Below are 20828 nucleotides of genomic sequence, written 5' to 3'. Positions count from 1 at the left end.
ACCGGTACTGAATAGAAAACTGTTCGTTTTGACAAACATTCATATCTTATAGCCTTATCACATTAGATTTAGTTAGTAGTTAGTATAAGCTATTATAAAAGTGGATAGATTTATATAAATACACCAGAGTTGACCACCTTGCTTGTTTTACAGCGTTAATCAGTCTCTCTTAAATTTAGCTGCAGCCATTCGGAAATGAAATTATTCAATCTTGGAACAGCAAAAAAATGTTTAGCAATATTAAACAATGTAAAGCACAAGCAATTTCAGCCAATCTCGTCGTTACATTTGACAAGCCAAGTAAGTTATTGTTGTTACTTAAAGTCAAAACTGAGGATAATGACTGTGGACGGTGCTGGTACGATGAGTTTTTTATAGTGTAATATCTCTGGAAATTAGGTTGCTAATGAGCTAAAATTGATGAAAAGTTGTAATACCTTATAAAAATATTGATAAAATATTTATATTCATGCTGTGGACTAAAATGCCTAAGAAGCTTAATGGGTGAGTCAAATACAATATTTAATGCTAAAAATAACCATTTTTTTTGCCAAAAATGTATATATGTAGCTAATATATAAAATTATAGCAATATTTTTTAGCTTGCATATGAAGTTCATCACCCACGCAGCATTAACGACCCTGAATCATATTGGGGTGAAGCGGCTGAACAATTAGTGTGGAATAAAAAGTGGAACAGAGTGCTGGACACAAGTAATCTGCCTTATACTAAATGGTACATTTGTCCTGCATCTACCATATCTCAAAAGCAATTAATCTTTGTAGGCCTAATTTAGTTATTGGTTTTCATTCATTACACCTATGTAGCCAAAATGCACAACTGTAAATTGACTATTGATTAAATATTGCTACAAGTGTAAAAATTCATATTATATACTAAATTGTAATTGTGTGATTCAATTTACTAAAGATAATAAACAATAATTTCTAAGTTTCCAATAGTAACATGATGTATAGTTTATAAATTTACATACTGATTATCTAAATTTTTTGTAATTTTATAAAATTTTTATTTTTTTATTTTTAGGTTTCCAGGTGGAGAATTGAGTCATTGTTATAATTGCCTTGATCGTCATGTTGAAAATGGTAGAGGGGACCAGGTGGCCATCATACACGACAGCCCTGTCACCAACTCAATCACAAAGATCACATACAAAGAACTGACAGAGCAGGTATAGATGTCATTGCAGCTATATTTTAACAAATATTTGTAATGCTATAGGACTAGACCAAAATCCGCAAAAAAATATTTGTAATACATACACAGTGTTTTAAACCAGTGGTTGGCAACCTTTTTTGCACTTCGGACCAGTTTAAAACTGAATTTTTGTCGCGGACCAGCCTTGAATACAAATAAATGTTCATAAAATAAATGTTTTACATCTTTTTGCAATGTGAACTTTAAGTTTGTTTGGCCGCAACGATATGTTCCCATCTAGGAATTATTGAACTTAATACAACCTGAGGGTGGCAGTATTTTTAAACGAAAGGTAATGTGTTTTAAATATAAAATATATTTAATTGTTTTTGTACTTCTTTTTCCTGCAGACAGTTTGGACTTAATCAAAATTTCAAGTGGCAACCCTGATACGGACCGGTAACGAAATCCTTGCGGACGTTGCCGACCACTGTTTTAAACTCTCCATCTGGACTAATTAGTTAATCTTTGAGACCGTTAAAACAAAAAGTTTATACATTTTTTTAGGTGTCTTACATGGCTGGTGCCTTATCAGAGCTAGGCGTTACGAAAGGAGACCGCGTCATGGTTTACATGCCTATGATTCCACAGGCAAGTCACTTTTTCACATGAATTTGTATACAGTTGTAAGTAGGCATGATTTTTTTCTGGTATGCAAATATAACTAGTTAACATGATTTGTAACTTAAATCTGTGAAGTACTATTATCCAGTAAATATTTGGTGGAACTAACCTTTTTTAACTTGTAGTAGCTGCGTTGTATTACACTTTGTTATGATTAAAATCTTTACAGTTGTATGGTTTGTTTGTTATGGATACTGATAATATTAAAAAGCACTAAATGCAGTTTTGTACAACACCCAATCTTTTGGTTGTATATTTTCAGGCTGTAATATCGATGCTTGCTGCTGTGAGACTAGGTGCAATTCATGTGGTTATTTTTGGTGGCTTTGCTGCAAAGGAGTTGTCTGTGCGAATTGACAACTGCAAACCCAAGTGAGAAACGAGTATAACAAAAAAAAATGAAATTGTTACCAGGGTTATCAAAATGTAAACATAAATGCTCATGAAAAACCAAAGGAGCTACATATATACATACATTTTGGGTTGTTTTATTTATATGCTTTGAGTGTCTTTTTTAACTTGATAATTTTTAGCTTTAAGTTGAAAAAATGTTTTCCTGAGCAAACTCCAAAAAATATTATTTATGCGTCGCTCTGCTGCAGGTTCCAGTGTTGTGATAACTGGCAATAAAATGCACCAACTATAAATAATCGATTTTGTTAAAACTTAAGACTCTTGTTTACAAGAATAACTTCGAAGATTTTAGATTTTCGAACATCAATAAAATTAAAACCTCAATATTAATTCCGATATTTTGCTTTGTAGGGTAATTCTTTCGACAAATTGTGGTATTGAACCTTCCCGTGTCATAAACTACAAGCCAATATTGGAAGAGGCAATAGGCTTGGCAACTTACAAACCTGCAAAAACCGTGGTCTTTCAAAGACCTAATATGGTAAGCTATATTGTATTCCCTAATAATAATATATCTATACTTTTTTTGGATTGTACTTAAATCTTTTATAAAAAATACAAAAAGTGACTTTTCTGTAAATTTCACCATAAAAGCCTTTGTAAAAAAGACAAGTGTTTATTACCATTGACTTTTTTTACATGTAACTTATGTCAATTTGAGTGCAAAACTTTAAAATTAAATAATCAGTTTGTTTTAATGTAAGATATACTTATATTTTAATCCTATGAGCTGAGGGCTTCTTTAGTATTTGCCGAACACTCTAAATCAGACCTGGGCAACATACCGCCCGCGGGCCGGATCCGGCCCGCCAGGCAATTTAATCCGGTCTGCGGCTTAGTTTTCTTAAAATACATAAGCCAAGCGAAAACAAGGGGGACTTTCTACATGTTTGGTTGTATCGTTAACACTATTTCTAGGGACGGATCCAAACTCTATTTTAAGCCTGTTTTAAAGACTAAAATGATATTTTGCGCTTCACGCGAATCTTTTCTGTCTTTTTCGTATCTCCCACGAATTATTTGGCCATATTTACAGATTAAAAAGTCCTCTGCACTGTGGCACTCTCTCCAACAAAAGTTTAACAAACTTAGCCCTAATATATATAGATATATTGCGCTGGTTTCGAATGTATTCCGACTTTAAAATATGAACGAAATACATGCCATTGTCTAAACTCTGAAACATACCAATTCACGTTAGTCAGCCTAATTTAGTTAATGCCATGTTGTGTATTTCTCCCAATTTAAGCCTTCTTTGCAATATGGCCATTGTACCAAAGTATACCACATCAGTAACTTAAAGCCTCACAAGCCAAAAAACATTGTAAGTTTTTTGTGGGAAATTTTTACGTATTTAACCTTAATTTTTTAGTCAACTCGACCCACAACTTGATAAAGGCCAATATATCAAGCAATGTACATTTTTTTTATCTGTGCTCAATGCTTGACGTTCCCCTCTATGTCTAAATTAAAATATTCGTTTTAAAGCAAATGGCCCAGCGTTTCTTAACCGGTGCGCCGCGGCGCAGAAGGAATAAATAATGTAGGTCCTATTATACTATTATATAAAACATATATTTTTTACTTTCCTATTAAGCTTAGCTCATTGATTCCACAAGCCATTTAAGTAGAAAACGCAATAAGACCTACAAAGCAACACTATCTAAATCAGTAATTAATCTATAAATAGGCTACCATAGTAGACCTATTGAGACCACCGACATAATAACACCATACTCGAAGTAATAACCACGACAGAATAAGATCTAAAATGTCAAAATAAGACCTAAACATGAAATAAGTCCAAAATGAACAAAATAAGGTTTTTAGTCTCAAAGGCTGTCCCTTTAAAGATATGCAAACTATATAAAACCTATATAATAAAAAAAATGCCAGCAATTTAAGAGAAATACCGGTACACCTAAAAAAATTCGCGCTCGCTTCGCTCGCAACGTGGGCCGCCCTATTTGCATATGTCTCTAAGTGCGCCCCAAGTAAAAAAGGTTAAGAAACACTCAAATAGCCTATAGTCACATTTTTTTTTTTTTAAAGATTTCTGCTGTTCTAGTAAAGTAGTACATTACCACAGTCGCAATAATTTCTGCATTGTTTTGTATTTGATAGGAAAAAGCCAATTTGCGCAAAGATGTTGACATGGATTGGAATGACGCCCTGGGTCGACAGCGACCCCACGACTGTGTTCCGGTCGAGGCCAACCACCCCTTGTATCTGTTGTACACTTCCGGCACCACCGGTACACCCAAGGCCGTGGTCAGGCCCACAGGGGGTCATTCGGTGCGACTACACTGGAGTATGAAGGCCATTTATGATGTTGACCCTGGAGAGGTATGTACATAGGTGCCGCACGTGGGTGAGCAGAGCGTTTTAGATGCTCTGAATTTCTGACAGACATTATAATGCCCTCTCGAAATTGGCAAAGTTACCCACGTAATTAGTGCGCAAAATTTATTCCTGTAGATAGCACAGTTTTAGTTCAGCATAAGTGAAAGCTTTCCTTAGTTACCAAGTATTTGCAAAAGCCATGTAACCCTCAACCTATTTTTTTCATTATATGTAACTTTTTTTTAGTTTAATGATATGTTTTGCCTATTTTAATGAAATATTTTAGCCTAAAGGCTCTGTAAGACAGTTACACTATGCTAAATGCTTTATTTTGGTCATAAGATGCAGCAGCACAATTGATGTTATCTAAGATATGTCACATTATGTTAGTGATTAATATTAAACAAAAAACGCCCTTGAATTGCTAAGGGAATGTACCTTGTTTGTAAGATAAGTTCTTTAAGTTATTTTTTTAAGTTTAAAAATTTTATCAGAACAATTTATTTGAAATCAGGACAAGTGTTACTTATATTGTGTAAGAAAACATCGGTTGCTGCCAGGCTTAATATTAAACAAAACAGCTCTTCTATTGTATTTTTACTGCAACGTCTTACATTATAGGGTCACCTTCATCAAGGTTGATAACATGCATGATAATTATGTGATATTAAAGTACAATTAGGATAGCTAGTAAAGCTGTTTTGATTGTCATTGTGTATCTGTTAATTATAACAATATTAGCGACCTGTGAAATTTGCTTGGAGAATATCAGACTCCATTGAAGTAGTTTGCCAAGCTTGACATAATTTTGACATATCCCTACGTAAAATATCTCATTGTTGAATTTGGACATGGCAAGTTAGCGACACAAAACAAAATTAACCCTGAGGGCATAATGACCAGTGCAAGCTCACCAATTAAATAAATACTTATTTCTAACAGGCCTAGATCTATTTCTAAATGTCTGTTTCTTAAGGTTTACTGGGCCGCGGCTGATCTTGGCTGGGCTGTTGGACATTCCTACGGAGCACACGCTCCACTCATTTATGGTGCCACTTCTGTTATATATGAGGTAAACCCCGTAAAACGCAATTTGTTGACATGTTAATGGTTTAGTAAATAAAAGACTCTATCATGGCAGATTTTGCGTAATGTACAACAATTTGTTTGATGGATCGTCTTAAAACTATTAAATCTTGAAATATAACTCAATTAAAAAAAAAGCGGTAACTGCGCCTAATAGTTGTCTAATAATAGATTTTCATTTGAAGTTTTTAACTCTGAATGGCACATAGAGTAGTATTCTTTTAAGATGACCGTGTAGTACATATCTTACTTCAAACCAATTAGGTCTGTGTAAAGTTATTACTCACGATTTTAGTCTTAAATCTGCTGCCAATTTATTTGATAGAAATAGTGACACTTGGGGGTGTTTTACAATTACAAGGGCCTCTTTAATTCACCAGTTAATCTTGTTTCTACTGTACAATCACAAAGAAGCACTTTCAAGCTATAATCTTCTGTTAAAACTTATTTAACAAAGCCGTAACACTTCTTCTTTTTTTCCAGGGAAAACCAGTGGGCACTCCAGACCCTTCTTCCTTCTTTAGAGTAATCAGCGAACACAACGTCGCCTGCTTTTTTGCTGCACCCACTGCAATCCGGTCGATCAAGAGAGAAGACCCTACTGCTGAAAACAGAAAGAAATACGACCTTTCATGGTGCATTAAAGTCTTGTTTTAAAAGTGTGGCGGTTAGGAATACAGCCTACAGTTTGAATTGGTCCATTTTGATGGAACCTGAAGTATTCTACTGTCATGTAATTGATTCAGCAGAAGAAAAAAATTTTTACTACCAATCCACCATTATGTTTTGTTTGCTTCAAAGTATTTTCTAATGTTAAAGAAGTTCACTCAAACCGTCAATGCAGCAACATGAATAATTATTAATCAAAATATTTTGCAACAAAACTTTTTTGTTAGCCATTTAATTTATTTAATGTGCACCTTACGTTATGTGTATAAAAAATAGCCAAAGTAAAACAATTAAAATATTTGGTATTTTATCGACCATTGTATTTATTACTGTTTTGTTTTTGAAATGTATTCAAAACGACTTAGAGTAATCCAGTTTAACATCTTAAAAAAAACTATTAATATTCTGTAGAATGTTTTTAAATTTATTTCCTAAACATGTATGGTAATCCAGAAAGGCAAAGTTCATGTTTTCTTTGTCCAATGGCAAACACTATCAAAATATCTTTCTTACCCACTCAATACATTTTATTGCCCAGCTTAAAAAACGTCTTTGTGGCGGGCGAACACTGCGACAGCGACACATTCAACTGGTGCAAAACAGCCTTCCAAGTTCCGGTGTTCGACCACTGGTGGCAGAGCGAGACTGGAAGCGCAATAACTTCTTCGTGTGTCGGACTCGGCAACCGACTCAACCCACCAGAGGGCAGCTCAGGGTTGGCTGTTCCAGGATGGGATAGTAGGTGTTGTTTTTCTAGTTGTTTTAAGTGTTTGGTTTGGTCTTTTATATAGCAGCATCATGTACTTTTTTTTCAATGAAAGAAAAAAAAACATGAGCCGCGTTTTAAACCACGAGGATCGAGAGCATTGTCCGGTTATCGTCTGGTTATCGGCCTTTCTTTCATTCTTTGCCTGTATATATATATACATATATATATTGTATATATATATATACCATATATAAACAGCAAAATACTCTATCAAAGCTAGCAATTCAGGTCAGACACAATTAACAGATCTTAAAAGATATATATATATATTTCGCCAATCAAGGCATCGTCAGTATATCTGAATAAAAACAAACGCAACAGTATAAGAGAAGTCAGAAACATTAAAATAAAACAAAGTAAATTGCTGTTACTGATCAGGAATTAAGGTCGACATTTATCTTGCAAGGTTCAAGGTGATTTCCATTATTCACATATTCAGGGCAACATTATACCATATATATAAATATGTTTTCACCTTTAGTTGCAATTATATTGCCCTGAAGAAGATGGTCCGAATAGGTGGCCGAAACGTTGGTACTTGAGTAAAACTATGCTGTATTATTAGTATATTTTGAAAATGATAAACAGATACAATTTGTTCAAATTTTATAACTGCCTAAACTTCTTAACTTGAAAGAAGTGCCCTCTTTTCTGCCTTAGTTATGTTGTTTCCAAAATGTTGTCGTAGTGATTCTATTAGTTAAAAATTCTTAAAAAGTAAGACGATACAATGATACTACCATCCGTGGTTATTTTGCATACCTGTGTAACTGTGTTTATCTTTATTATAGTACAAATTTTGAATAAGTACACTCAATACCCTACTTAAAAAAAACCTAATTTCTTAGGACATATATTTGTAAACCTGTGTTCACTTAATAAACCATTTCCATCTGACAGATGACTAAACATTTGGTGTTGTTGTGTTTCTTGCAGTGAGAGTGGTTGATGATGATGGAAATGAATTACCCCGGGGTAAGCTGGGTAACCTTGTTGCTAAGTTACCCCTACCGCCTGGGGCTTTCCAAACCCTATGGAATGACAAAGAGAGATTTAAAAATACCTATTTCGTCAAATACAAGGTATATGTGCACTTTTGTGCAGTGTTGTAAAAACGTCTTTTCAAAATGACTTAAGTCCCAGTCAAGTCATTCGTAAAATAACTTAAGTCCAAGTCTACTTATTTGCAAAATAACGTCCAAGTCAAGTATTTTCAATAAATCACAAGTCAAGTCATAATTATAACAAGTCTATCTTAAGTCAAGTCAAGGTATTTTAAAACCGTGACTTAAGTGCACTTAAGTCATTACAACACTGTGTATCTGTTTTTATATGAGAATAATATTTTAAATGATTGCAACCTTACTTTTGCCAGATCATGTTTTTTTTAAGAAGTGGTGCATTAAAAATGATTGCCAAAGTCAATCGAGTAAGAGTATATTTCCCAAGCACATGTGTTTGCATTATTTACAAAAATAAACTTTTAATATGCTTTTTTCACTAAAAGTACACTTAACCCAGTGGTTCTCGAAGTTTTTTTTATATTCCTCCCTTACAAGCCCAAACACTTGTAAATCTCTCCCCAGTAAAACAACTATTCTACGTTTTTTAGTTATTAGTTATTACTTCAACAAATTTCCTCCCAAAAATTAAAAAAATTCTTCCTAAGGAAGCCAAGTGGCTCCCTTTGAGAATTACTGACTCAACCTCTCCTGAACACCAATCAAAGTCATGCTAAATACTTTTTCTTGTGCCATGCATGTCTTACTATACCATACATCCACATTTTAATTATCCTGTGGAGTTATGGCTATAGTAAGTATGTTTATGTGCATCACTAAAACGAATTTGTAAATTACCTTAAGGGTTACTACGACACCATGGATGCGGGAGTCATGGACGAGGAAGGTTACATTTCTGTGATGTCACGCACTGATGACGTCATCAACGTTGCTGGACACAGATTGTCGTGTGGTCACATCGAAGAGGTTTGTGCATCGGCTTTTACCTTGTTCATTACCTTAACTAAAATGAACACTTAATACCTATAAAGCAACAATATCTTCTCTTGAATTCCATAATATTAACTACAGCGACATAATAAAACCAAACATATCCACGACAGAATAAGATAATCTCGTTGAAATCAAACCTAAACCTATCTGAATAAGTATTAAACCCATCGGAATAGGTTCCAATCTAAACTCATCACAATAAGGCCTAAATTGTCGAAAGTCCTAGTCCGAAATAGTTGCTATAAACCCATTGGTATAAATCCAACAAATCTCACATTTTGAAAATTGGTAAAATTGTTTTATTTTTAACAATTTCGCAACACACACCAAAAACGACACGGATAGTATGTTAACATTTTTTTACATTTAATATATTGTTGTAACCATCTCCATTTTACCGAATAGTATTAAATTAAAGCAATTTAATTCAACTCAAGTCATTTAAGTAAAAGTCCAAATCTGGTGTTCGATCCAAATGACTTAGTAAAGAGTATAGTAAAGAAGTCATTTTACCCTAAAGACTTACCCTAAGTCAGGTCGTAGAAAACAGTGACTTAAGTGCACCTAATTGAAGTCATTAACTTTGGCGTCATTACAACACTGTTTTGCTCATTCTTAAGGTGATCAACCAACATGACTGTGTGATCGAATGCGCTGTCGTTGCGAAAGACGATGCGTTAAAAGGCTCCGTTGCTTTCGGATTTGTAGTTCTTAAGCCAAGTAAGCGGGTTTTGTATGCCTTTTAATCGTTTCATCGAGATTTTTGTAATACTTATTTTTTTATTGTTAATACTGTTTTCTGTGATCACTAGACCTGTTTATGTTTCACATGTTTTTTTTCTGAAAAAAAAAATTCAGGTGGTTGAAAATTTTCTCAATTTTATTGTATCTTACGTTTATTTGGGAATTTATATATTTTTCGTTAAATAGAGGTATACCTTTTTTTCTGCAGACATTCCAGAATGTAAAGATCCGAAAATAATGCTTTCCGAACTTGTGAAACTGGTCCGACAGGAAATCGGGCCTGTGGCTGCCTTTAAGGACGTAGTCTTTGTTAGTCGCTTGCCCAAAACTAGGTCTGGTAAAACGCCAAGAAACAGCCTGCAAGCCTTGTGCAATGGAAAACCATACAAGGTAAGGTAGTAGATTTAAACATTTCGTTTCACGAGACTGCAGTGCAGTGTGAGTTGATCGACCCTAAATATACGACCCGCGGAATGTTTTCTGAATGAAAGTTAAGTACATTTGCAATGTTTTCGGTCAAGGAGTCCCTTGTGAACTAAAATCTTAGCTTAACTTGCCAAAAGTTGGCGGGGGCCCAGTTGAAGAGCCTCGATCTGATCAAACCGATTCGATTTTTTACCGATCATATTTTTAGCTGGTTAATTCTGCAACAAGTTATTTGTGTAATTAGTGTTAGTTGGTAGAATCCCTAGCAACACCAAGAAAGGAATAAAAAAAAACGAATAAAAATCCAATGTTATCTTTACATTGAACTAGTGTTTCTCATCCCATGGGTCACGACTAAAAGTGGGGCTCGTCAGATGATTTATTTGGTCGCCGACTACAGGAGTTTTATATGGATAGATTTTTTAGGACTAGTTCTGAGCACGATTTTTAAAACATTTGCGAAAATTACGGAGGAAATTGGATGACATGGCTTATGTTAATTTAATTTGAAATGTAACTGCTATTTTTTTTAATTTTTCAGTTTTTAAAGAAAATTGGGGCGTCAAATCTTCGCTTTTATACTTACGCTAAGTATTTGGGTCTCCGCGAAAAAAGACGAGAAACACCGCAATAAACTATAAAAATGTAACCACCTTTCTGAATTTTCCGTGTTGTTTTATTGCCGCGCTTAGAATACAAAGAAAACAAACGCTGTTACAATGTAAAATAAATCCGACAACCTTCAACACTGATATATTAGCGAAACGAAATCCTTTTTGTAGATTTCACCAACCATTGAAGACGCAACTGTTTACACTGAGCTTGAGACTGCAATGGCTGCCTACAACAAGTGAATCAATGTGCAATGTACTTTGATACAACCGAACCCCGGAGTGGATCTTTTGTATTTGAAGTGGAATCCAATGTGTGTTCCCGCCAATTAAAAAGCAATGAAAGGTGTTAAATATTTTTATATAATTTTATTATATTTTAATCAATGTTTTAATTGTATGCAATTATGTGTTTAACATTGGCAATCCTTTGTATGCAATTCTTAGTCACTCTACATGACAACTTAGTGTTTGTTTTTTTCAAAAAGGGTTTATTTTTGTGTAAAGTTTTCCACAACTTTTCGTTATAACAGGAGACTTGGGAACGAACTGAATTGCTCTTAAAAAGAGCTTGTATGTATTGGCGCTGCATGCGTTATATCACATATGGTTAACCTTTTTTTTTCAATGCGCCAATTTATTTCACTTGTACTGAAAATGTGCCCCCAAAACTTTATATTTTTTAAGAACTGAAACATACATACCTATGACCCATAATGTGTATATTATGCGATCAAGCCCATTTGGAATCGTGCTGACCAACAATAACGGCACACATAATACTACAAAATCATGATTAGGCCGACTGATTCTGGTAAACCTTCCAGGAAGTATTCTGATGTTATTTTAAGAAAATAGAAATACATGCACAAACAATGAAAAAAGATTTTTTTTATGTTGAAGTTTGTTTACCCTATAAATGAAACGAAATGTGATTTTACAGCAAAATCCCGTATTGTTTTGTACAATTTTAGTAATATATAGCACATTTTATTTTATGTTTAAATTGTTCTTACTGCACAGGGGCCACTAATAACGTCATTTCTAACATTTCATCTATTTAGGCCATATATTTTCTAATTTAATGTACCTTACCTTTATGCGCGAAATACCGTTATTTGCAGTATTGACACGACCTTTCGCTTTATCATATTATGTTTTGTCTTAATTTTTTGGTATTTACTTTTTTGTCTTAAAACTATATAATTTGATACTATTCATCATTCTCCATGGAGACTAAACTGACAAACGACCAAATAAAAACTTTTTGCCCCTTTATAAACGAATAAATGTTGTGTCTAGGTGTTAACACTTGTTAAATATTTTAGATGACTACAAAACCTAATTTTTTTTTCTGGTTTAATCATAATACATCAGTTTAACCATTAACATACTCATGCAGCATTTAACGCCATTTTAAAACAACTGGTGTCATCGTTTTTTTTTTCAGCGTTTATTTTTTTGTGGAAGTTCGCTTTACAGTTGTATACTACACACTGTACAGCGTGCGTTATGTTAGATATGCAAGTAACTGAAACTCAGTGTCACCTTACAACAGTTTTACCAACATGTTTGTGTCATATTTTAACCCTATACTACAAAGCGATCGTTAGTAACCGCTTTACGAAATGTACAGGTCGTAGTTTAATCATGTGGTATACCTCAGCACACCAATTTAATTGCTTTACAGATATTTCCGTAGATCGCTATTGTCTTTACTTGAAACAACCATGACCGACCCTACGCAAACATTCAAACTATTTTCAAATGTAATTGAAGTGGTTGTTTGCAATTGCATTTCTTTACTTCCAACATCATTTTTTGTCACTTTTTAGTATGAAATAATTCCCTTCCTTAGCATACGCCGCTTGTCCCTTTTTCAATTTTCTCGCTTTGGTGTCATAACACTATTTTGGACGCAATAAACCGACCCACAGCCAATTTTGTTTTTGCACAACATGCCGGCTAATTGCGTAAACTAAATAAACATGCGGAAAATCCGACAGATTAACATTGAAACATATTTGAATGGTTCTTTTTTTCCGCACTGTTTTCTTAAAATCAATGTAAATAGTTTTCTTCCCCTAAAATAAATTTAAATAGTTACTTTAATGTTCTAACATTGCAACATGGCTCTGTTCTACGCAAGGTTAACGTCTACGGCGACGCTTACAATGTGTCAATATGTTATATCTTGCCATGCGTATGTTCTATGGCAGGGGTCAGCAAACTTTTTCATGGGCCGAACCAAGTCTCGGCGGGCAGTAATGAATTTCCAGTTACAGTTTTGTTATAAAAACGCGTGGCTTTTAAGCACTTGAAATCAGGGTCAGATCTAAATGTTTATATAATGGAATATAAAAGCCTATTTTATTCTAAAAAAAAAATTGCGTTTGTTTGGTCCAAATTGGCAAATCTATTAACTTACAAGACGTGACGCATTGCGCACGCACAGAATAGATAGCCTTTTAGTAAATGTTTATTACAAAAGACGTAATACAGAGAAACGATTATATAGATTAAGTTGAAAAACCTTAAAGCATGACCCTGTGTCTAGTTTGAAAAACAGGTGATTTTATCTGGCGGGCCGTAGGTTGCCGACCCCTGATCTATGGCATAGAATCACGTAAGTCACTGTTTTGCAGGCTTGACAAAGCTATTTATGGGAAAATATCTCGATTTGACTAATGTCGTTTTACTGCCGTAGGCCTACATAATTATAGAGATGTTCAGCAAATGTCTCGACTTGCAGGTCACCAAAAAAGTGGCTCGTTCACTATACAGTTAGTTCTGCATGTTGTCAGATTGTAAAGCGTAGATTCACAGAAAAAAAAACTGGTATGGTCTCTCAATTTGCCTATGTGTTTTCTTAAAACCTGCACCATACACGCGTGAATATTTGTGACTTCCATACACGATAAAGGGTGTTCTAAATTCCTTGAGAGTATTTTGTACGGCACAAAACATTGTACAATCGCCCGTAAAATTTATCTTTATTTACGCCTCCTTCTAAGATCCGCAATGGCTCTTTGCAAACTGAAAGCATGAAACAAAAAACATATTGCGTTCAAACGTATACTTGCATAGCAAAAAGTTTGATGGCAGTAAGGATAGTACAACGAAAACCAATCGTAATAAAAACGCTTATTTGTATTAAGTTTTGGTACTCTCCACAACTTAAGTTTTAATGAACACGTGACAAAAATTAAATGGAATGGATGTGAATCGAAATAAATGTCATTTTTTTATCGTTGCCTATGCTTGTATTTCGAATTTTAAAGGGTAAATATTGCAAGAACGGTTGTTATTTTTTAACCAAAGTTACACGAAGGGTAGGTTTCCCGTGTTGTTTACTGACGTATAAAAAACACATATACGTGGCAATGTTAAACATCTCTACCAACAAAAACACCTTCGAGTTTTACCCTTACCCCTAACGAATTCAATCAGCAGCAGCAGTTCGAAAAAAAACAGCAAGCTTCCTAAAAAAATTTTGCTCGGCTAAAGCTCGTCCTTCAAATCTTTTTCACTCTGTCTCGGCCGTTTCCAACCTGGCTGAGTCGGATCACCATGCAAGCCGTCAAGTTGATCCAGCACTTTGGCCGAACCTTCGAGAACAAACTCCTTCCGCGAGTTGAGGTTCTTCGCCATCTTAACCGGGTCCTTGGCGCTCGGAATGACCACGACGCCGCGCTGCATCGCCCAGCGAAGGATCACCGATGTCCGCGGCAGGTCGTAGTCAGTTGCCACCGACACGATGGCCGGTTCGTTGAGTACCGGATTCTCCTCCAATCCCAACTCCTCGGTCCACACAAAGCCGAAGTTTCTGCAAAATTTTAAAGCATTTTTATGCAAGTGCGAGCCGAACGGGCGTTTAGGCAAAACGATGACTTTTTCGGTGTGAATATTTTTTTTTAATTCTGTCAATATGTTTTTTGGGGGGCAAGTAAACTGATTTTTAAAATTGATTACTTAGAATCTTCGCAACACATAACGGGCTTTATTATGTTAAATACACACTGGAATGGTTTTCCTTTATTCGTAACAAGGATAAACAATTTTCCCTATTGACCCTTATGTGCTGCATACCGTATTATGGATCATAACTATTTAAATACAAGTTTAACTTTTGATCCGTTACCAAATTACGCTATAGCTAAGCTTATACCTTCAAAATTGGTAATATTGAAACGTTTAAAGTTTTTTCGCCAATTAGGCCAAAATGTGTTTAGCGTTGGAAAGTTCAATCTTTTCTCCGTTAAGTTAACTTTAAAGGTAGATATCATTAGATTAGGTTGCAAATGATGGCTAAAATTCCTATATCAATTTGGCATCGGCTTACATCGGAATTATCGTTCATCCCTAATAAAAATGCCCAATTGGTAAAATGGCCGTCTCAAACACTCACCCGTAACCCATGTAGGCTATTCCCTTCTGTCGACAGAGCTCTCTCACTTCGCGATCCTGGTGCAACGGATCAAACCAATTCTGCACGACCGACACCGGTTGCTTGGCAACATCGAGAAGCCGTTCCAAGGCTTGCCTGTTTACGTTGCTGACCCCTATACTTCTCGCCTTACCGCTGGCCTTCATTTCCTCTAAGGCCCGCCAGCCTTGCCATGAGCTGCCGGCGCATTTTCCCTTGTCGTTTTCTGGCTGGCAGTTTTCATCGCTAAACTCGTGCACCAGAGCCACGTCCACGTAGTCGGTGCCGAGATGTTGTAGCGATCTAAATAAAGATATTGCCAGTGTTGTAAACAAGTCGTTTTATAATGAAGTTCCAGTCAAGTTATTTGTACAATCACTCCAGTCCCAGTCCAAGTCATGGCGCTGGCTAAGAATGCTACCACAACAAGCATTGTTTGGGTTAGGGAGCGGGTTAACGTTTGGGTTTTGAAGGGTCAAGGATTATTATAAAATAATTAAATATAGTAATACCTAACCCACACCCAAACGCTAACTCTCCCCCTAACCCAAATAATGTTAGCAAGATAAACCCCCGGATAAAAAATGTGGTAGGTTTGTAGACCAGCGCCCAAGTCGTTAGTGACGCAAGTAATTTTTTACAGGATTGCCATCAAAAATTAATTATATTTCGCAAAGGAAACCCAAAAACCAGATTGGTTGACATAACCCAATATTACTAAACGTATTAAATTAAAACAGCCTAACATATGTCAAGTCAATTTAAGTTATTTAAATACTGTGTCTTAAGTGCACTTAGTTACTTGAGTCTTTGCAAAACTACAGTATTACAATGCATCGAAGCTTCTTATTGCCAGGCTACTCAACTCGGGACTTAATGGAGTCGGTTTAACGTTAGGGAATCGAGTAAGACTACCAGAGTACCGAGTCCGACGTACCAAATTGGAAACCGGTAATATGAAATATAGACGTTATGTTTGTTTTTATGTGCATCTTCTAGGTTATGTAATAAGTAAGTGCGGTTAAAAAAACAACTTTGTACTTATTTTTTATTGCACCGATCATGACATTGGTAGCCTACTGTTGTTGTTTCGAATCATATTAAAAAAACAGCGAGCGGCCCGATTTTAGATCATTGAAAGGTTGTAAATTTTCTTTGAAAATTCTTTGAATTTTTTTCATGAAAGTAAAAAAAAAAATGGATAAGGATCCAAATTACATATTTTATAGCTGTGATAACAGTGGTGCAATTTTTTCCAATCGCTTATTGTGAGTGAATGAGTTATAGCGCACCCCTATGGGTAGATTGTTGTATATCCACCCTATTTTAGTCCGTAAATGACTGTAAAGTTAGAGCAAGTAGTCTCCAAGTAAATAATATACCGTACATAAAAATAAAACAACAATATTAAACCATTAAAATTGCCCAAGCATTCCAATTTGTTTAACAAGAATTTAACTAAAAAATAACCAAAAAACATTATGTAGCATTCTAACCGTACGTGCAAAACTTGATAGCTCAGTTTTATAATAAAATGTTGAATGAAATCACTTTATTTCAACTTAAGTTTTTTGACTCAATGATTTACGTCAAGTAATTTGTCCAAAAGACTTCAGTAAAGTTATGTCCCATTACTAAAGCGACGTAACTCAAGTAGGTAGTTTGAGAACATTCAAGTAATTAAGTCAGTACGATAAACACTTAAGATTAGTCAAATAGTTAAGTCAAGTAATCAAGTTATTACAACACTGACAACCAGTACCTGTCCAGCGTTTTCAGCGCATTCTCTTTGTTCCCAAAGTCGTCGGCCAGCTTGGTAACAATAAAGACCTCTTCCCTCTTAACGCCGCTGTCCAGCAGCGCTCTGCCAATTTCCTGCTCGGAGCAGATCTCAAAGTTTTCCCACTTGTCCTCGCCCGAGTAGATCTGCGCGGTGTCGAACAAGCGATAGCCAATCTCCAGCGCCGTTTTAACCGCCTCATAGCTCTTACCCAGCAGTCGGGCGGTGCCGAGTCCGATTGGCGGCATTTTGTGTCCAGTGTTCAGCTCCAGGTCGGGCCAGGTGTGGTCGCGCGCCATTCGCTCGGCCTCGATCGGGTCCACAGGCAAGTCCTTAGTGACGTCATAGACACTCCTGCGTGCGCACTCGGCCGAATCGGTGACGTTGTTGGTCCAGCTTAGCTGCACGGCTAGGAATACGCCGGTGCTGCGGAAACGAAAGCACTGAGATCTTGGGATGTAGACCAAGTCGCCGGAGTGCACCACAAAGACCGACTTCTTGCCGTAGAAGGACAGCTTTGCCCTGCCTGACATCACAGCTATGAGTAGATCCGAGGTAAGGCAGCGTCCCAGCCCTTCGTTGTAGATCTTGGTCTTGGTGCCTGAAAGTAAGGCTTTACCACTTGTCACGAAATCACGCTCCATCTTCTTGCAAGAGCTGACCATGAAAGGCAGCGGTATCATTTCGGCCAGCGCCAGGTCTTCGTCGATTTCTAGCTGGAAAGCTGTGCCGGCAAGCGCGCCACTCACGAACTCGCCAATACTCGACTCGCCGCCTCCGTAATTGTCGTGGTGCACCATTGCGGCGTGCACCTTGACGTCTTTCAGCTGGGCGTCGAACTGGTCGCGATCTCGCAGCGCCTTGTACAGGGGCCAGTCCTTAGCTACGCCGCGGGCCACTAGGCTGAGGTTTCGCAGCTTAAAATCGTTAATCAGATCCTCGCCGCTGATTTCTTGGTCCAGGATGCGCACTTTGTCGGCCAGATCGCCCAAGTCCGGCACCTTTGTTGTTTGGCTTGCGCACACGCCCCCGTAACAACAGCATAACGCCAGCAACAGTACGCAGAGCTGCATTGCTATGTTTGTTTACCTTGGGTTTCCTGCTCCGAAAAGTATATTCAAATAAGATCATATCGTCACGCTCAAAATCAAATTGCCTAAGTCATTTTTTACGATTTTCAGAGTTTTTGCCCAAGTCACTCCTTGTTAGCATCCACATCCGTAGAATAAGTCATTTTTTTGCACAAGCGAGTGGAAAACGACCTACAAACGACCTAAGCACTTTTTCTATGAATGGGGATGGTAATAAGGAGTGGCTGAATCAAAAACTTTGAAAATCAGCAAAAAATGACTTAGGCGATTTGTGACGATATTAGTTCTTGAGCGTGACGATATTAGTTCTTGAGCGTAGTTCTGATTATGTCGGGGCTACATTCCGCCACGAAATTGTTTTGTAAGGGAGCCAAAGCGGCTAATCAAAAAAGCGTAATAGGACTGGTAAATGTACACCGTACTTTCACACAATAGGCTATAGTTTGGTAAATCGTTTACGGGACCAAAGGGTTGCAACCCGCGCCTTTTCAGTCACAGGTCGGTAAAAGCATCGCGTTTACTTTTTACCCCCATAGTGCTGCGACCGACGAAGAGTGCTATTAAAAATTCAGTGTTCAAACAGTACAGTTCGTTTATTATTTAGGACAATTTTAACTGTAACAAAACTGCTACAAATACTAGAAACATTTACGCCAGGGTGGTCTAAACCCAGGCCCACATGTGGCCTGCAACATCATTTTTCATGGCCCGCGAAGTACCCACTGTTGAATTATTGTAATGAATTATATGTAATATCTTTGAGGGTTCAAAGAAATATGAGTGATCAATGAACAGCAAGCATACTGCAATCGTTTGGGTATGATTACATTTACCTGTTATTTTAGTAAATAAACCAGTTTCCTATCGCTTACAAAATTCGGATCCAGGGGGTGGCAAGAACGCCTAATTTTGGGGATGTGCTAGACCGGTTTAGGAAAAGCTGCAGTGCGTCGTACAATATGTAACTTTGTAAAATGGATGTTTTGCAAACTTATAAGTTATATCTTCGTTTTGTTTTTCGCCTTTTTGATATAAACATTGAATAAAAAAGTACGACCCTATATAAATTACTATTAATGAAAAAAAAAAAGCGATAAAATATATCACGCTGCTGAAAAATATTGTTTTAGAGGTTTTCATGTGACTTTAGTCTAACGCTCTGACCCTTTCTAAGATGCAATTTTACCCAAATTTATCTGGTTAATACATTTTTGCGCAAAACGATAACGTCTTTGTAATTTAGCGATTGTGCAGTATGCAACATCGCTCTTTAAACTTTACTAAGATACGTATGGTTTCCGCGAACATTCCAAGCTTATAAAAAGCAGTCTTCTAAATTAAAAGTTTTGTCAAATAGGTACGCAAATTTTTCGCGGTTCGCGTCCACCATTTTTCCCAGTAATAATAATACTCCATTTAATTTGCGCACAAGTCGGACTATAGCAGCCAGTTTCTGGAAGTTTTAAGTCTTTGACGATACTTTGTGACGTCATTTTTTTAACATTTCATGCCCCGATGAAACAAAAATCGTTGATCCGCTCCTGTAACCTTATGTTTGTGGCCCGCAAAGAATATGCATTGAATATTGTGGCCCGCGATGCTGTCAACTTTGGCCCACCCTGATCTACGCTATGCCTTGCTTCACCTTAGTTCAATGACGCAACCTTTTTTGTATTGCAGCGCACTACAGAAATATATATATATTTCGCGGCACCCTTACTAGCATTTTCGCCAAGTGCTTTACTGTAACGTCGCAATAAGCAAATTGAAACAGCACACATCAACTGTGAACAGGGTAAAATAAACCTTCGCGATTGGTTGCGTTTTAATTGTACACAAAAAACTGCATCTTACAACTCACAAATACAAAAATATTTTAAAATGTCTCTAGGCACCCTTATGCGTTAGAAACGGCACCTCGGCTGGGAACCACCGCCTCAGTGGAATGGTGTGTTTTTTATGTAGCCTTTCCTTTGCCGTCCACGCGTTGCTTGTGTTTGTAAAAAATGACAAACTCGCGCCCCTATATGCGAATAAGATGTTTCATATCAACAGTGATTAGCCTTCATACGATTCGTAACTGTTAGTCAAGGCTATAAAGTACTAGAAAAGAGATATTCGTTTTAGTAAGGCTTATTATCAACAAATAAAAACAACTTTTTGGAGTTTTTTTTTTAGTTCGGCTACGTTGGTTAAATGCAGAAACAAGTTATGTTTCTAGTAATCTAGTGTTCCCATTTGCTTGACGGCAGTTTAACCCGAAAGCGCCATGCGTCTCATTGCACGTTTTAAAATGGCCGACTTAAAATATAGGCTACAAGTGCATTTTTTAATGCTGTACGTGTATGCCACATATTAATGTTACTTGTGAACTTTGTGACGTCAAGCATTTTCAGCCCCCTGACAATAATCCTGTATCTGCCCTTGCTAATATATATATTTATAATTAAATTGCTACTCATCATCGCCAACATCTTTTGTAAGTTGTCTAGAAATGTGCTTGTTGTTTTTGCTGATGCTATCCAGCATGGCTGTCCATTACAATAATTGTCTTTTTAACTATATTATACCACGTTCAGCTAACATTTTCTGTAGTCTAACAAACTTGCTT

At 36.5% G+C, this 20828-nt stretch overlaps 2 protein-coding genes across 2 annotated transcripts; one reads left to right on the top strand and one right to left on the bottom strand.

The window, feature by feature from the left end:
• The first annotated feature begins 159 nt into the window (after positions 1–159).
• LOC146157299 (acyl-CoA synthetase short-chain family member 3, mitochondrial-like) lies at positions 160–12864 on the top strand. Its single transcript, XM_083386721.1, has 15 exons — positions 160–300; positions 603–736; positions 1049–1193; positions 1727–1810; positions 2106–2215; positions 2609–2738; positions 4382–4603; positions 5577–5672; positions 6170–6321; positions 6894–7093; positions 8061–8206; positions 8990–9112; positions 9760–9859; positions 10092–10273; positions 11092–12864. Exons 1-15 carry the CDS (start codon positions 196–198, stop codon positions 11161–11163), a joined length of 2001 nt encoding a protein of 666 aa, XP_083242847.1. The 5' UTR covers positions 160–195; the 3' UTR covers positions 11164–12864.
• A 1149-nt stretch (positions 12865–14013) lies between these two features.
• Positions 14014–18212, bottom strand: LOC146157298 (uncharacterized). Its single transcript, XM_083387760.1, has 3 exons — positions 17109–18212; positions 15329–15649; positions 14014–14746 (listed from the first exon to the last, which is right to left on the bottom strand). The coding sequence occupies exons 1-3, from the start codon at positions 18197–18199 to the stop codon at positions 14422–14424; spliced, it is 1737 nt and encodes a 578-aa protein (XP_083243886.1). The 5' UTR covers positions 18200–18212; the 3' UTR covers positions 14014–14421.
• Positions 18213–20828: the final 2616 nt, after the last annotated feature.

Source organism: Ascidiella aspersa, chromosome 4 (assembly GCF_963924565.1).
Source record: "Ascidiella aspersa chromosome 4, kaAscAspe10.2, whole genome shotgun sequence".
Lineage (NCBI taxonomy): Eukaryota > Metazoa > Chordata > Ascidiacea > Phlebobranchia > Ascidiidae > Ascidiella > Ascidiella aspersa.
Note: the sequence above shows the minus strand (reverse complement) of the source record. Positions and strands in the feature narration are given on the sequence as shown.

Coding starts and splice junctions, on each gene's coding strand:
- LOC146157299 (XM_083386721.1), top strand. CDS start 196: ATGAAATTATTCAATCTTGGAACAGCAAAAAAATGTTTAGCAATATTA. Junction 737..1,048: donor AATCTGCCTTATACTAAATG/GTACATTTGTCC, acceptor TTTTATTTTTAG/GTTTCCAGGTGGAGAATTGA. Junction 2,739..4,381: donor TCTTTCAAAGACCTAATATG/GTAAGCTATATT, acceptor TGTATTTGATAG/GAAAAAGCCAATTTGCGCAA.
- LOC146157298 (XM_083387760.1), bottom strand. CDS start 18,199: ATGCAGCTCTGCGTACTGTTGCTGGCGTTATGCTGTTGTTACGGGGGC. Junction 15,650..17,108: donor GCGCTGAAAACGCTGGACAG/GTACTGGTTGTC, acceptor ATCTTTATTTAG/ATCGCTACAACATCTCGGCA. Junction 14,747..15,328: donor ATAGCCTACATGGGTTACGG/GTGAGTGTTTGA, acceptor AAAATTTTGCAG/AAACTTCGGCTTTGTGTGGA.